This window comes from Dipodomys spectabilis, unplaced genomic scaffold (genome assembly GCF_019054845.1).
Source record: "Dipodomys spectabilis isolate Male_0828 unplaced genomic scaffold, ASM1905484v1 ptg000210l, whole genome shotgun sequence".
NCBI classification, from domain to species: Eukaryota; Metazoa; Chordata; class Mammalia; order Rodentia; family Heteromyidae; genus Dipodomys; species Dipodomys spectabilis.
Genome location: NW_024870887.1, coordinates 2683899 through 2700105, shown reverse-complemented (window position 1 = coordinate 2700105; position 16207 = coordinate 2683899). Strand labels below are relative to the sequence as shown.

General features: G+C 40.3%; 2 protein-coding genes and 1 non-coding gene across 4 annotated transcripts in view; 1 reads left to right on the top strand and 2 right to left on the bottom strand.

Annotated features, from left to right (window-relative positions):
- The window catches only part of Hadhb (hydroxyacyl-CoA dehydrogenase trifunctional multienzyme complex subunit beta), a 32932-nt gene extending 19538 nt beyond the window's left edge, over nt 1-13394 (bottom strand). The window contains exons 1-6 of the mRNA XM_042696690.1: nt 13319-13394; nt 8232-8306; nt 8103-8147; nt 6384-6483; nt 4326-4370; nt 2240-2339 (exon numbers count right to left, since the gene is read on the bottom strand). Of these exons, the coding sequence (XP_042552624.1) occupies nt 2240-2339; nt 4326-4370; nt 6384-6483; nt 8103-8147; nt 8232-8298 (357 nt within the window). The 5' untranslated portion in view covers nt 8299-8306; nt 13319-13394. The remainder of the gene's footprint in view (nt 1-2239; nt 2340-4325; nt 4371-6383; nt 6484-8102; nt 8148-8231; nt 8307-13318) is intronic.
- Nucleotides 466-592, bottom strand: LOC122122563. The gene has a single exon (XR_006150172.1). It is a non-coding gene; the product is annotated as a small nucleolar RNA SNORA40 (small nucleolar RNA).
- Nucleotides 13395-13603: 209 nt separating the features above from the next.
- The window catches only part of Hadha (hydroxyacyl-CoA dehydrogenase trifunctional multienzyme complex subunit alpha), a 39582-nt gene continuing 36978 nt past the window's right edge, over nt 13604-16207 (top strand). For both annotated transcript variants that reach the window (XM_042696644.1, XM_042696643.1), the window contains exon 1: nt 13604-13783. In XM_042696644.1, coding sequence (XP_042552578.1) covers nt 13717-13783 — 67 coding nt within the window. In that variant the 5' untranslated portion in view covers nt 13604-13716. The remainder of the gene's footprint in view (nt 13784-16207) is intronic.

The following is a 16207-nucleotide window of genomic DNA, read 5'->3' as shown; positions in this document are numbered from 1 at the left end:
GCTGGAAGGCAGGGAAATATGCTGAGGTCTTTCAGCAAAGTCAGGAAGCCATTAGGATTTTATATTTATGCTAATACAGAGACAGAGCCTAAAGAAATTCTGTAGCCAGAAGTTATTAGTCTTTTAGGTTACATATGATTTTACAGAAAAGTTCTCACAAGTATCCCCTCAACTCAATCTTTCCCTGTAGCCACTGTAAAAATTATCTGGAGTATAAAGTGACAGGTAATAGTATAGGAGAGAGGGAGGGAACTGCCCCATATCAATCAATAGTTGAGATCTGCATATCTAAAACTTGCAGAAAAAAATCCGCAAAAAATTTCCATGATTTAAGATTTAGGAAAGAAAATACAGAAATTTTGAAACAGATAAAACATGTGCTTTTTTTTTTTTTTTTTACATCAACCTTATTCTCAGAGCAACCTGGGTGAGTTAAAGCCTCATATTGCCAACTGTTGTAGTAATTATATTCCTTCTTATATGCACCAAAATCTCCTATCACCAATAAGTTCTGGGTTGAAAAAGAGGATTTACTATTTGCACCTGTCTGTAAGGCTTTGTTACAAATTAAACAAAGACACACACAAGTGCTCTGCATGTGCTTTTTTAAGTCTCTTTAAAAATCACATTAGCTTCAGAATATAAATGGTAAAAATGTACTATGAACACCTTTATGGCTTTATATGTTCATAAAATTGTCTCATTTGATAAATTCAAAAATGTGAAAAGACAAAGGCAGGGTCATGAATTCTAGGCCAGTCTGGGCTACAATGGGGACTTTCAGGTAAGTCTGAGCTACACAGAGAGACCCTGTCTCACAAAACGTGTACATACAAAAGAAAACAAAACATTTAGGAGAAGAACAAAATTCTCTTTTTGTTCTCAATTTGCTCCTGCTCCTCAACAACACAGTTATTTTCTGTGGGCTTGAGCAGTGTGAGGACTTGAGCAGTTGTAGTATTAACTGGCAGACAAAATCAAAATAGCAAAACAGACATATACTCCTAGTCCTGCTCACTTGCTTTTGTAACAATGAAAGTTATCACTCTCACAACTATATCTAACACAAATACAAGCATAAACCAACAATTCTATGAATATGCTTTGTAGCCAACTTTATTCCAACAATCACTTTTCAAACTGAAAGCCTAGTAGGCATGTTTAAACTATCCACAGTGAAATGCCTGTGGGACTGGTCATTATCTCCATTGCTCAATGAACACTGCATGGCAGTATGCCAACTAGGGCAAAAGTAAACCCTTGTGAAATAGTTACTTAAAAAAAACTGCTTTGCTGCCATATACTCAATGAGAACAATGCACAGGCAAGGCTACCTCCAACTATAAAAACATAAAGTTAGCTGCAAACTGTTGAAGTTTTAGAATTAGAAGCAATAATGTCCTAATATTACTAAAAGTACTCTCAGCTTCAAGCTGTCATTGTTTCTATTTTCCTAAGCCAAGAAACAAAGTAATACTTCCAAAAATTGCTCATATAAGTGATTTGATTTATAGGAAAATATGAATATATACTAATTCTGAATTTGATTTATAGCATTTTGTGTGTGAACGGGTGGGTACTGTGGGTACTAGGGCTTGAACTCAGGTCCTCACACTTTCCCTCAGCTTTTTTGCTAACCACTAGTACATTACCTCTTGAGCTAAACCTCCAGCTCTGGCTTTTTGCTGGTTAATTAGACATAAGAATCTCTCAGATTTGTCTGCCTAGGCCAGCTTTGAATCGAGATCTTCAGATTTTAGCCTCCTGAGTAGCTATGATTATAGGTCACTGGTGTCCATATTAATGTTAACTTTAAATTAACTGTACTTTTTTTTTTTTATCTGTCGTAGGGCTTGAACTCTGGGTCTAGGCACTATCCCTCAGTTCTTCAGCTCAAGGCTAGTGCTCTACCACTTGAGCCACAGTGCCACTTCTGGCTTTTTTCTGCTTATGTGGTGCTGAGTAATCAAACCCAGGGCTTCATGCATGCAAGGCAAGCACTCTACCACTGAGCCACCATCCCAGCCCCCTTAACTGTACATTTATTTAGTGGATTTAAAGGCTTTTAAGAAGTAAATTCTGGGCTACGGATGTTGCTAACAGTGGAGCATTTACCTACTGTGTGCAAGGACCTCAGCTAGAGCCTGCAAAAAAAATGAACTAACAAATTCTATTATTTGAAATTCAAATTGATTCTCTTATCAAGCTATTTAAATATTATCAAGTCTGTTTTACTCACCTCTCTAGCCACATTGCTTGTTTTCACTTCCTGAATAACTGTGCCAAAGATGATATAATCAACAATGTCCTTTGGAACACTGGTGCGATGCAACAACCCCCTGAAAGTAGAAATCCAAAGCAAAGAAACATTTCTTCACATATTATGGTCCTGCCATAGATCTTCACATAAAAGAGTGTAGCTCATACTTGTGGTCCTAGCTACTTAGCAGGCTGAGATCTGAGGATCATGGTACAAAGCCAGTCAGAGCAGGAAAGTCTATGAGACTCTTATCTCCAATTAACCACCAAAAATCCAGAAGTGGATCTGTAGCTCCAGTGGAATGCACTATCCTTGAAGAAAAAAGCTCCAGGTACAGTACCCAGGCCCTGAGTTCCCTAGGACCAAAACACAAACAAACCAACAAAAAAATTCACTGAACTTCTTTAAAAAGACAAGGTAAGGCCTAGTTTGGGGTATAGCTCAGTGGTAGAAAGCACAGCTGGCAGGCTCGAGGCCCTGTGTTCACTCCTTAGCATTGTAAAAAAACCAAAAAGGTAAAAAACAGAATTTAAGAAGGCAAAGACTGTTATCTCTGAAAAACATTTGGCACTTTATCAACTAAGAAAAGAAGGTTTTGGGGGTTTTATCGTCATGGGGCTTGAACTCTGAGCCTGGGTGCTGTCCCTGAGCTCTTCAGCTCAAAGTTCATACTCTACCACTTGAGCCACAGTGCCACTTCCATTTTTCTGGTGGTTAATTGGAGATGAGTCTCATGGCTATAATCCTAGCTACTCAGGAAGCTGAGCTCTGAGGATCGCAGTTCAAAGCCAGCCTGGGCAGGTAAGTCCATGAGACTCTTATCTCCAATTAACCACCAAAAAACCAGAAGTGCCACTGTGGCTTAAGTGGTAGAGTACTTGCCTTAAGCTGAAGAGCTCAGGGACAGCAGCCAGGCCCAGAGTTCAAGCCCTACAACCAACCAAAAAAAAAAAAGTCTCATGGTCTTTTCTGCCTGGGCTTGCTTTGAACTGTGATTCCCAGATCTCAGCCTCCTGAGTAGCTAGGATAACAGACATGAGCCACTGGTGCCAGGTGAATGAAAGATTTTTAAAGTCAATATTTGATCTTCAATTGGTAATAAGAAGTTAAAATAATTTTGAATAAGACAGTATAATAAGATAGTATACTAATGATGTTAGTAGAAAGTTCAATTAAAAAGAGGAGAGATAAATACAAAATCAAAGACATTCACTAAAAAAAAAGAATGGTGCATTTATGACCATAAAATCATAATGGAATGGAAATTATGGAATTACAGTGAATAGATAGTAAGTAGAAAAGCAATTGTGACTGGAATTCTGTAAGTCTGGCTGGAAAAAAAAAAGAATTAGAATAGGCGTAAAGGTCAATTGAAGGATTTTTTCTAGCTACAATAAACCTCTGGCTGCCTAAAGATATGAAGGCACACTGTTTCTGGAAACTAAATGCAATAATGCTATTTCCAACCTAGGGTCATACATTTTATGGCCCTCATCAAATTATTCATCTATCTCAGTTTCATTTAATCACATCTAATTTTATATGTTTACTTTATTTACAAATGAATCCTCGGTTTTTTTACTAGGCTTTATTCTAGAAAAATGCCTATGTAATCTGTTTAGCTAATCTTATGCAATAATTAAGCTTCCATCTAGACAATCATCACATGTTGTTTTGGCTGGCTAGTCAATAAAGAATACTATCATGAACTCAGGGCTTGAGCTCTGTCCCTGAGTCTCTTTGGGCTTAAGGCTACCACCTGAACCACAGAACCACTTCCGACTTTTTCTGAGTAGTTTATTGAAGATAAGAGTCTCATGGACTTTCCAGCCTGCGCTGGCTTCTAATGGCTTCTAAGTCAACCGCTATAATTACAGGCATAAGCCATCAGCCCCTGACTAGGGAGGCCATGGTTATAAGACCTAACTGATATGTCTTTCTTACTATATACAAACATTAGTAGATCCTAGATATGAAAAATCTATGAACCATTATACTACAAGTGCAAACACTAGAGAAAATGCCTCTATGAAGTGTGAAATAATATGAAATTGTATTTACTTACAAAAGTGCTGCTCTAGCCAAATCATGTGGCATCAGGTCTTTATACCTGGAGGAAGAAAACAGATAACTGGAACCAAAAACCAAGCCTAAATAAAGGTTTTTTTCTCTTCTATATGAAATACCTAAAGATTACATGTTATTATTAAATATCCTGCTGAAAATGATAAAATTCACTAAGTTGTAATAATTCAAAACAATAGTGTGAATTTGCTATCTGTCATCCTTAAAAATCTGGTAAGCCAAAAGCTTATATTATTTACTGAGAATCTAACAAAAATTATGCCCTACTTTACATTATGCACCATGGCATGTTGAATATTCCTTAAAATTATATCTCATCTTTTGAGTACTTTTTTGGTTAAATTTTTTTTTTTTTTGGGTCTGGTTGTGGGGCCTGAACTCTGGGCCTGGGCACTGTCCCTCAGCTCTTCAGCTCAAGGCTAGCGCTTTACCACTTGAGCCACAGCGCCACTTTTGGCTTTTTTCTTTTTTCTTATGTGGTGCTGAGGAATCGAACCCAGGACCTCATGCATGCAAGGCAAGCACTCTACCATTGAGCCACCTTCCCAGCCCCTCTTTGGTTAAATTTCTAAAAGCGCACTATTTTTTAATGCCTAAAAGGATACAGGATATATATTAACACTGAATGTGTGTTTGTGTGTGTGTGTGTGTGTGTGTGTACACACATGTGTGCACGCTGGTACAAGTCTTGAACTCAAGGCCTTGTGCTCTTGCTTGGTTTTGCTCATGGCTGGTACTCTACCACCTGAACTATCCCTCTAGTCTTAAATTAACACTTTTAAAGAAACATTATCTTCTTTTTTTTTTGGTCGGTCATGAGGCTTGAACTCTGGGCTTAGGTACTGTTCCTGCGCTCTTCAGCTCAAGGTGAGCGCTCTACCACTGGAGCCACAGTGCCACTTCTGGTTTTCTAGTGGTTTATTGGAGATAAGAGTCTCATGGACTTTCCTGCCTGCACTGGCTTTGAACCATGATCCTCAGATCTCAGCCTCCTGAGTGGCTACGATTACAGGCATGAGTCACCGGCGTCCAGCTAGAAACATTTTCTTGTATAACCACTATGAACTTATTAAAGTGAAAAAAATAACATGGCACAATACTATTTATTAGGTTGCTAACTGTATTTGGATCTCACCAGTTTTTATACTGGTATCTTCCAGAAGCTGTTCCAGAAGCTAATCCAGAATACCATATTCCACTCACTTACTTATGTCCCGTCAGTCTATTTTACATTGTAGTTTTGTTTCAACCTTTCCTTGTCTTTTGTGACACGGATACTTCTCAAAGCCTGGGTAATGTATTTTGTGAAAGAGCATCAAAAAAGTGTTCATCTCACTATTTCATTTCAGCAGGTACATGACATCAAGATGACTTATTACTGGTGAAGTTAACCAGATCACTTGGTTACGGGTGGTGCCTGCCAGTTTTCTCCACCACAAGTCTATTATTTTTCCCTCTATAAACTTAACTTATTAAAAGTGAAACACACTGGATGCTGGTGGCTCATGCCTATAATCCTAGCCACTCAGGAAGCTAAGATCTGAGGATTGTGGTTCAAAGCTAGCCAGGCAGAAAAGTCTGTGACACTCTTATCTCCAATAAACTACTCAGAAAAAGCTGAAAGTGGTGCTGTGACTCCAGTGGCAGAGCAATAGCCTTGAGCACTAAGAGCTCTGTCCAAGCCCCATGACTAACAATAACAACAAAAAAAGTGAATCACTAAATCCAGCCCACTCTTAAGGGTAGAATCAAGTTCTACCTCCTAAAAACAAGCTATCTGGATCTACATTGGGCTTTCAAGCTGTTGTAAGCTAGAACCATACTAGATTTGTTTAGGAGAAAGGATAAAACACAGTTTGCCATAATATTTCACCTCTTGCTTGACTTACCCTATACTAATTTCTTGGAGAAACTCTCCATGTATTAGCCCACTAATGGTATTATTACTTATTGGACTACATTTACAAAGATCACTTTAGACAGAATCTTTAAAAAAAAAAAAAAAGAGAGTAAATTAAGATGCTCATTTCATACTTACGATGTGCCTGACAGTAAAAATGGAATGCGGACGCCCTCCACCACCACGATATTTCTTACATTGGGTTTAGCCAAAGTCTTCTTCGATTGCGTTTGGACAGCTTTGAAATAAAGTTCAAAGAACTATTAACATAAAAATCAGGAGTAGGTGTAACTCATTGTGTAGCCCTGTCTACACATGTAAGGCTTTGGCTTCAATCCTAGAACCCTAAAATACATAAAGTCACATGACTTTACCTTTTTGGAGCAGTCCTGAGCATTGAACTCAAAGCTTTATACTTGAAAGGAACGTACCCTACCACTTCAGTCATATCCCTGACTCTATATTTTTTATTACAAAATTATATAATTCAGTGTTAAGTTGCATGACCATTTATTAATCTTATTTATTTATTTATTGCCAGTACTGGGGTTTAAACTCAGAGCCTTATATTCTCACTTGGCTTTTTTACTCAAGGCTGGTACTCTACCACTAAGCCATAGCGCCACTTCTGACTTTTTGCTAGTTAGAGAGAAAAGAATCTTATGGACTCTTCTGCCTGGGCTGTCTTTCTCAGATCAAAACCTCATGAGTGGCTAGAATTATAGGTGTGAGCCACTGTGCCCAACACACACACACACTCTCTCTCTCCTGGGGCTTGAACTCAGGGCCTGGGCACGCGCGCACACACACGCGCACACACACACACACACACACACACACGCACGCGTGCGCACACACACACACATTCTCTCTCTCTCTCTCTCTCTCGCTCTCTCTCTCTCTCTCCTGGGGCTTGAACTCAGGGCCTGGGCACTGTCCTTGAGCTTTTTTGTTCAAGGCTAGTGCTCTACCACTTGAGTGGGTTTTTGTTGATTAATTAAAGATAAGAGTCTCATGGAGTTTCCTGCCCAGGGTGGCTTTGAACTTTAATCCTTAGATCTCAACCTTCTGAGTAGCTAGAAGAATAGGCATGAGCCACCAGGTCAGCACCTAGCTTCGATATTTTTTAAAAAGCTAAAAATAAATTAGAATTTAAAGTTTCTCAATATTAAGGAACAGAAAGAAACACAAAGATTATCCCCAATGAAGAAGGTATCTATTTACCATGGTGAAGGGACAAATTCATTGGATGTACCTGGGATCTAAGAGACCATTTCAAATCAACACATTTTCTTACACTTTCATTTCATATTGGCTAACCATCTTCTCTTATTAACTAGTTCCATACTGCCTCCTATTTCAGCAACAGGTCTTCTTGCATATGAGAAAAGAAGGTATTTAATACAAAAGCCTATCACTAATTGCAAATTTTAAAAATTTACTTTTGGCTCTTTGTAAGCTCATCATCTCTAGACTTAATAACTAGCAAATAATCTAATTAGCAAGGTTTATAGAATCTTTGTGATTCCATCCAACTCCAAAGCCCAGAAAGAGGAGCCTTCTGTGGTTATGTAAATCTCAATCTTCTTTTTTTTTACTACTGGGTTTGAACTTAGGGCCTTGTTCTTGTCAGGAAGGCATTCTACCACTTGAGTCACAGTCTCAGGTCTTCAAGACCAATCTTCAATATCATTACTGATAAGCCCCACAAGTTTTTAATATGAAGGCAATAGTGATGTTCATGTTGCTCAAAAAAAGGGGAAGAATTATCAAAGTTCTTTTGGTTTTTATTCAGAATTCACAAATATAGTATCTAATACTTAAAGGGAAAAATGTTTATTTTTAGAATTACAATACCTGGGGCTGCTTGTAGTGGGGAAGAACAGCTCAAAGATCTTACAGCTGGAAGACAAAAAACACCATTCAATGTCTGTGTAAAATGCTTATAAATATAATCTTTGAAACACAAAGAAAAATTCAACTTACAAAATTTGAGAGCCCATTTTGATGTACTAGGAAGGGTTTTAAAGGTGTAACTCAAGATGGAAGCCATTCTGAAACCTAAAAAGAGAAGAACAAAGTACATCCTGGATTACCTCATCAATTTGTAGCTTATGTGCAGACCATGATCTCGATAATCTTATCCATGGCTATCATAAAACACCAAAAAGTTGTTACATTATCCCCTATCCTGTACTGACTGACTTTTCAGACTATCTAGGCTACTACTGTAAGCATCAAATCCTCACAACCTATGAAATAGGCATACTTATTATACCTTGTATAAAATATGAGGAAACTGAGCCACAGGGCTTGTGTGACTCATTCAAGGACCCACAATTGGCAGGGCCAGGATTTGAACACAGGCAGGTCTGTTCCAGAGTTTAAGCCCAAAGAAGCAGACTGTATAACCACTGTTAACCTCCTGACGTTGAAGACTGTGCTATGTATACACTGTGGAATGTTTGCATTTGAAGGGGCTACATACTAAAGAATTTAGGAGGTAGAAGCACCATGTCAGCAATGTAATTTCAACTGCTACTAGAAAACACACACACACACACACACACACACACACACACACACACACACACACACACAAACTTTGGAGTACTTGAGACTTAAAGCAAACAAATAGGCATAAGATAGGAACAGATTGTTCACAAGAAAAAAAATAAACAACTCACAAACAGCTTTTTTTTTTTTTGGTCCGGTCATGGGGCCTGAACTCTGGGCTTGGGCACTGTCCCTCAGCTCTTCAGCTCAAGGCTAGCGTTCTACCACTTGAGTCACAGCGCCACTTCTGGCTTTTTTCTTTTTGCTTATGTGGTGCTGAGGAATTGAACTCAGAGCCTCAGGCATGCAAGGCAAGCGCTCTACCACTGCCACCTTCCCAGCCCAACACAGCTTTTTTGTTTTTGAGATAAGGTCTTGCTATGTAGTTCAGCCTGACCTTGAACTCATAATCTTCTCTCTAGTACTGAAATTACATGCATGTGCCACCATACTCAGCTCTAAATTACTCTTACATATACAAAAAAGATCTTCAATTCCACTCATAAGAGAAATTTAAAGTAAACCATAGAGTTATAACTGTTAAGTTAGCAGGCTCAAAGGTTAAGATACACTGTATGGGCCAGAGTATGCACACTATCATATCCTTGTTGGTCAATGGTGTGAATTAGTGCAATCTCTATACATAGAAACTTGATAATTATCTATTAATGCTATAATTTCACCCAATTTGTAATCCAAAAATTTCATTTGCATGAACTTACATAATGAATATTATATACATGACCTATTAGTGTAACAGTAAAAGATTAAAATAACCAACAAAGAGGGGATTGGGTCAATAAACCATGCTATAATAACTAAAATACTGCTTTGCCAGGTGCTCGTGGCTCATACCTGTAATCCTAGCTACTCAGGAGGCTGAGATCTGAGGATCACAGTTCAGAGCCAGCCCGAGCAGGAAACTCCGTGAGACTCTTATCTCTAGTTAACCACCAGAAAACCAGAAGTGGTGCTGTGGCTCAAGTAGTAGAGCACCCGCCTTGAGCTGAAGAGCTCAGGGACAGACAGTGCCCAGGCCCAGAGTTCAAGCCCTATAACTGACCCCCTACATCACACACACACACACACACACACACACAAATATATATATATATATATATATATATATATATATATATATATATATATATATATATATACGTCATGTCGCTGTAAAACATAAGGAGATGACTAAGTACCAACACAGAAATCTTTCTTAGCTATATTACCAAGTGAGAAAAGCAAAGTATGAAACAGTATAAAATGCAAGCTATCGCTCATATTGGGGGGGGGGGGGGGACAGCGGGAATCATGCACATTTCCTCTATCAGTAGAAAATAAACCCTGGAAGTACAAAAATGTTAAAAATTGTTAACTGAAAGAAAGGAAATTGAGAACTAGAAAACAAAGGTGGAAAGACTTGTTACTGTGCATTAAAAATGTATAAAATCTGTTAATTTTAAAACCCGTTTTTTCTTTTAAAAATTCAAGGTTCGTAAATGAGGGCTGCAGTAGCCAGCCTCTATACTGATCCCAGTTATCTCTACCTCTTGGTGGCCACATTGTTTCTTGTATGATTGCTTCCATAGTAAAGCCCAGTTGGATTGTTTAAACTAAAAGAGTTTGTCAGAAGTGATGGCATAATATGTCTGAGATTAGGCTACCAAACAATACTGCAGTTTCTGTCTTGGGCTCGGTCAGATCATATTTGAGTGGAGCCAGCTGGCAGATCACAAGCCTCATGAAGAAGTTCATGTACTGAGGAACTGCCCCTTTCTGCCAACAGCCTTGTGACTGAACTTGGAAGCAGGATACTCTATTGCAGGTAAGCCTTCAGATGATTACAGTGCCAGCCAACATGCTGAGAACATCCTAAGAAATTCTAACATCAGAAAATTCAGCTAAGTCACCCTAGATTTCTGACCTCCGGAAAATACATGAAATAGCAAAAATGAGTTGATTTAAAATGCTAGATTTGGGTATAATTTGATATACAGCAACATATAATATAAATGTCTCTTCGGTCATTCTTTATAGACTATCAGTATAGTTCCATAGATAGATAGATAGATATCTTTTACAAATATACAAATGCATTAAAAAATCCAGAACAACACACAGAAAAACATCAACACTATCCAAACATGATTAGATTTAGAGCTGTACTTATTTTCTTTATACTTTTCTGTAGTTCATAACCTTCCCCCACCAAAAAAAATAGGACTACATAGTTCTTGGGCAAGCAACAAAAAATACAGCTTGAGCCGGGTGAGGGTGGCTCATACCTGTAATCCTAGCTACTCAGGGGGCTGAGATCTGAGGATCGCAGTTCAAAGCCAGCGGGGGCAAGAAAGTCCGTGAAACTCTTATCTCCAATAAACACTCAGAAAACCGGAAGTAGCACTGTAGCTCAAGTCCTAGAGCACTCGCCTTGAGCTGAAGAGCTGAGGGACAGCGCTCAGGTCCTGAGTTCAAGCCCCATAACCGACAAAAAAAAATACAGCTTGAAAAAAGAGACTATAGGAGATGGGGGTTTTTACTATCATTTGCTAGGCTTCAAAGGCATCTGAGGTGTGGAAACATAAAGATAATGTCAGGCTTAAGTAGCATGAAGAGGCATCTGGGAGGAGGGGAAGGCACAGGGACTACATGGCATTGAAAGATGGAGCAACACTAGGTTATGTCAGGGTTATGAGAACAGACTCTAAAGCCCAAGTTCAAATCCTGGCTCAATTCTAGGTGTATGACCTTAAGCAAGTTATTTAACCTTTTTTTTTTTTTTGGGGGGGGGGGGTCCGGTCATAAGGCCTGAACTCTGGGCCTGGGCGCTGTCCCTCAGCTCTTCAGCTCAAGGCTAGCCCTCTACCACTTGAGCCACAGCGTCACTTCCAGCTTTTTTCTTTTTGCTTATGTGGTGCTGAGGAATCGAACCCAGGGCCTCATGCATGCAAGGCAAGCACTCTACCACTGCACCACCTTCCCAGCCTGTTATTTAACCTTTCTGTTCCAGGGCTTTTAGTAATATGTGGACAATTCTATAGAATTGAGAGGATTAAATACATACCCTGATATTAGTAAGGCTTATATATGTGTTTGCTATTTTTATTAGTGTTTAATGATATCAAAGTACCTAGTTTTACTCTATGCAAGTCTTTGTACTAAAACAATGAGGATCAAAGAAAATATAACATTTCTGACTCGACAGAACTTATAATTTTGTTGAGAGTGCAGAAACAAGAAAGTAGAGCCAGAAATGATTTAAATCAAAGGTTTGCAAACTACAACCCAAGTGGCTAAGAATAGGCTTTGTACTTTTTCTCCTCTCTTTTTGTGTGTGTAGGGGTGGGGGGGAGGAGTTAGGGTATAATAATCCAGGGTCTTGCCCATACTTGGCAAGGGCTCTACAACTAACCAACACCCTCACCTAAAGCTTGGTAAATGAAACCAAACAAAGGATATACAAGACACCAAAGTGGGGCCACAAAGGTGAAACTACAGAAAAAAAGTTTGCCACCCCTGATCTAAATAAGGACAGGGCACAATCAAGTGCACAAGAAAGCATTATATAGGCAGAAAACGAGCTTTGAACTGTAAACTATCTTACAAGGTCAAGATTATTTTTTGCAATTTATTCAGAAATGGTTATCGAAGTTTTGCTTCAAGTATTCTTGGCCAATGTAGGACTCACTCACTATTAGACTTGAGTTCTAAAACAGAAAGCGCTCATCAACTCTTTCCATATTTCCCACTTGTCTAACTGCCTGTCATTCGTGCGTGTGTGTGTGTGTGTGTGTGTGTGTGTTAGTTTCTCTTGCAGGTAGTAAACCTGATGTGTACTGAGATTCAGATTTATATATGAATCCTTGCTATGCCATAGACAAGAAAAGTTATAAAACAATGTGAAGGTGCCCAAGAAACGATCATCCCTCAACATTACTTTCTTCCGAAACCACTTTATTCTGGGGTCCATCTTTCCAGCACAAAGACAACTATCATGCAATGCACAGCTCTGAGTCAGACGTAAACTTAGGTTTTCATTTACCAAATATGGCCCACTAGTAAACGCACTCGTTCACCGGCTCGTCTTTTTCTTCATCGATAAAGGGAAGTGATCGACCAGTGGGTCTCATCTAGGTCAGAAAATGCCCGTGAGCAAGAACCGTCTCAGCTCTTCCACGCCCGAGTCCCATCCTTAACAGCCGAAATCAGGGTAGACTTGTGGCGCTCTCAATGTCGACAGCGCAAGACTTGGCTGCAGGTAAAGCAGGTGAAACAACAAACACCCCTAACACAGCCCAGGGCTTCAAACACACACGCCCACCCGAGGCGATAACGCCGCGGCTCCGGGCTACAGCTGCAACTGCTAGGCCTCGTCAGGGGAGTCCTTCCCGTCCCCAGACTGCGACTCTCCCAGGGAACGGAAGCGGCCGCCGGCACCAGAGCCGCGACTCGGGAAGGAAGCGGGGATCTCCTGCGGGAAAGGCCTGGTGAAAACCCCACCGCACCCGCCCTCTCACCTAACGTGGCGTCCGCGAACAACCTGCTCTGAGCCTGGTCCGGTCCCGAGTGAAAGACGCTCCCGGCAAGGGGCGGGGCCTGTCCAGAAAGGACCCCCCCCTTCGGTCCCGCCCACAGGCGCTGGCGGCCCCACGGGCTGTCCGTCGTCCGCCTGACTAGAAAATGAGGCTCTCCTCCCCGCTCCTCGACGGGCCTCGGTCCCCCAGCGGAGAAAGCCTCCTTTTGATTTCTGTAGATAGGAGCGACGAGCAAGGATAAAAGGGCCGGAGACAATTCAACGGCTGGGTTTTAGTCAGGCAGTGAGTTGGGCGCCTGGCCTGCCAGTCTGGGAAAAGAAAAGTCCTCTCCGCGGTCGCGGCGACTAGAAGCGCTCTCTGCTTTCGTCCTCTCCTGCAAGATGGTTGCTTCCCGGGCCATTGGCAGCCTCAGCCGCTTCACTGCCTTCAGGATCCTCCGCTCCCGAGGTGAGCCTGGTTCGAAGGGACCTGATGTCTCTGTCGGACCACGCAGAGCTGAAACGGCCAGAAGCTGCGTCGGTCCCTCAGTGCGGCCTGACGCACCCGGGTCCAGGGACCCTTATGTGGGGGAGATACCATCCTGGGACCCCGTTTTTCCTGTGACCTTGCTAAGGGACTGTCACTCCCGCGCGCGCTATTCCGAGTCCTGCGGCGATTTCAAGCGCCGTAGCCCCTAACGTTTGAGTCCTTCGCTTTGGGAGAGTCCCCTGTCGTGGCTCTTCTGCCTTCCTGTTCCTTATCTTCTTTAACGGTGGCCATGGGCCTGACCCTTGCTAGAGCCAGAGGACCCCGACTAAGTCTGTCTCATCTTTGGGACTTCTTAGCTCCTTGCTAGCAACCACAGCTTTCCTAGAAGCTCCTTAGGTGACATTCACCAGCCTAGTAGAGCCCTGCCACTCCCTGTTTGTCCTGGCAAAGCCATTTTTGTACTTCAGAGGGAGCTCAGCTTGGCAGTGCAAATGATCATGTTTAAAATATTGAAATGAGAGGTCCCCCAACTTCCTGGAAGGGACTTTAAAAATACGCAAAACCCTGTATCTTAAGGAATAAAATGTTGGTTCTTAAGCACGGTGTCTAAATTCCCAGTCAGCCTGTGTTAGTTATATTGTCCTTTACCTCTGCAAATCGGCAGTCCATGGGTAAAAGAGGTTGGTGATGGGTGTGGAAAACAGCGTCCACCCCCCCCCCCATCCCAAATCTGTAAGGTCAAATGTGACGTTATTACATGATGTGTTTAATATCAATTACTTAATTAGGAACTTGCATTTGTAAAATGAATTCTCTCTTCCTCCTCCTCCTGAAAAAAAAAAAGTGGCTTAGAATTTGTTTTAAGACTAGTAGTTGGAGTATTAACTTTAAGAAATTAATTCAATGATTGATTAGATTTTATGCTTTCTTTTTTAAGCACTTTTAAATCACAGAATTCTTATATGTACCCGTTGTAATATAAGTACATCACAGAAAAGTGAAATCCTTTAGAGGGTTGGGGAAAGGGAAGAAATCTACTGGCTGCAATGTGTCTTAGTGGTAGAGCACTTGCCTCACATGCCCAAGGCCCTTGGTTCAGTCTCCAGCATCACCTAAGCAAAGATACCTACTGCCTATTTAGCAATAAATTATTAGTATATTTCTTCCAAGTGTACTTGTACTTCCCTGAAACCTAAGGCAGCTTTGGAAACAAAGATACTTGCTCTTTCCTTCAACTTAAATGATTTTTAACCGTTTTTGAGGAACTTTGATTGTTTTATCATTCAAACAACTCTAGACCTTAATTTTAACATTCATTTAAAAATAAAATTGTATTTGACACAGCTCCCTCCTCCCCAAAGATTTGTATGTAGATTATGAAAAAGGAATCATTTTTCACTACCTTTATATGCCTTCCCTTAGCATTTGGTTGTTTTCTTACTGTTTATATTTTTTCATATTTTCCACATTTGTTATTTAATACTTTTGATAACTCGTGTATGTTTTTGAGTTTGCCCCTGCTGTTGGTAATAAGGCATTTTTGGTAAACTGGTGTAACACTGAAGTGATAGTCAGGTCACATGTATCCTAGTCACTAACTGTCTGTGTGACTTGGGATAAATATCTAAATCTAAATGGGCTGCGTTTCCTCATCTGTATAATGAATGAGACTGGACGATGTTCATCATGAGGTATAGCGTGGCAGAGCAATTAAATGTGGAGACTTAATTCTGGGTTTAAAGCAGTCCCTGTCTTTTACCTTCCAGTGACCTTGGGCAGTTTATTTCAAATGTATTTTCTCATTTGTAAATAGGGAATGTTATTTGTGAGGTATAAAGAGAGTATGTTTTGTATAAAAGTAGTGGCATACATGCTCCAGAAATATCATCAATATTAACTCTTCTTGGGCCTGAAGAACAATGATCTTATATAATTGAGAATTTTGTAATTTAACCAGTTTATATTTGTAGTAAAAAGCCAGCAGCTTATTTTTTATATTTCTGTATAGAATGTATATGACTATATATGTATATATGACACAATATGTATGCTATATATTTTGCATTATTTTTAAATAATTTATTGAGATTGGTCACATAAATTTTACAATTTGCATTATTTTTTCACTAATGAGAATATATCATTATTGACACTGCTTATTTTAATAGAAATATATAAATTTTGAAAAAGACATACATAAAAGTGGTTATAAAATTGTCTTCACTCAGGGCTAGGAAGGTGGCACAGTGGTAGAGCGCTTGCCTTGTATGCATGAGGCCCTGGGTTCGATTCCTCAGCACCACATAAGCAAAGAGAAAAAAGCGGGAAGTGGTGCTGTGGCTCAAGTGGTAGAGTGCTAGCCTTGAGCTGAAGAGCTGAGGGACAGTGCCCAGGCCCAGAGTT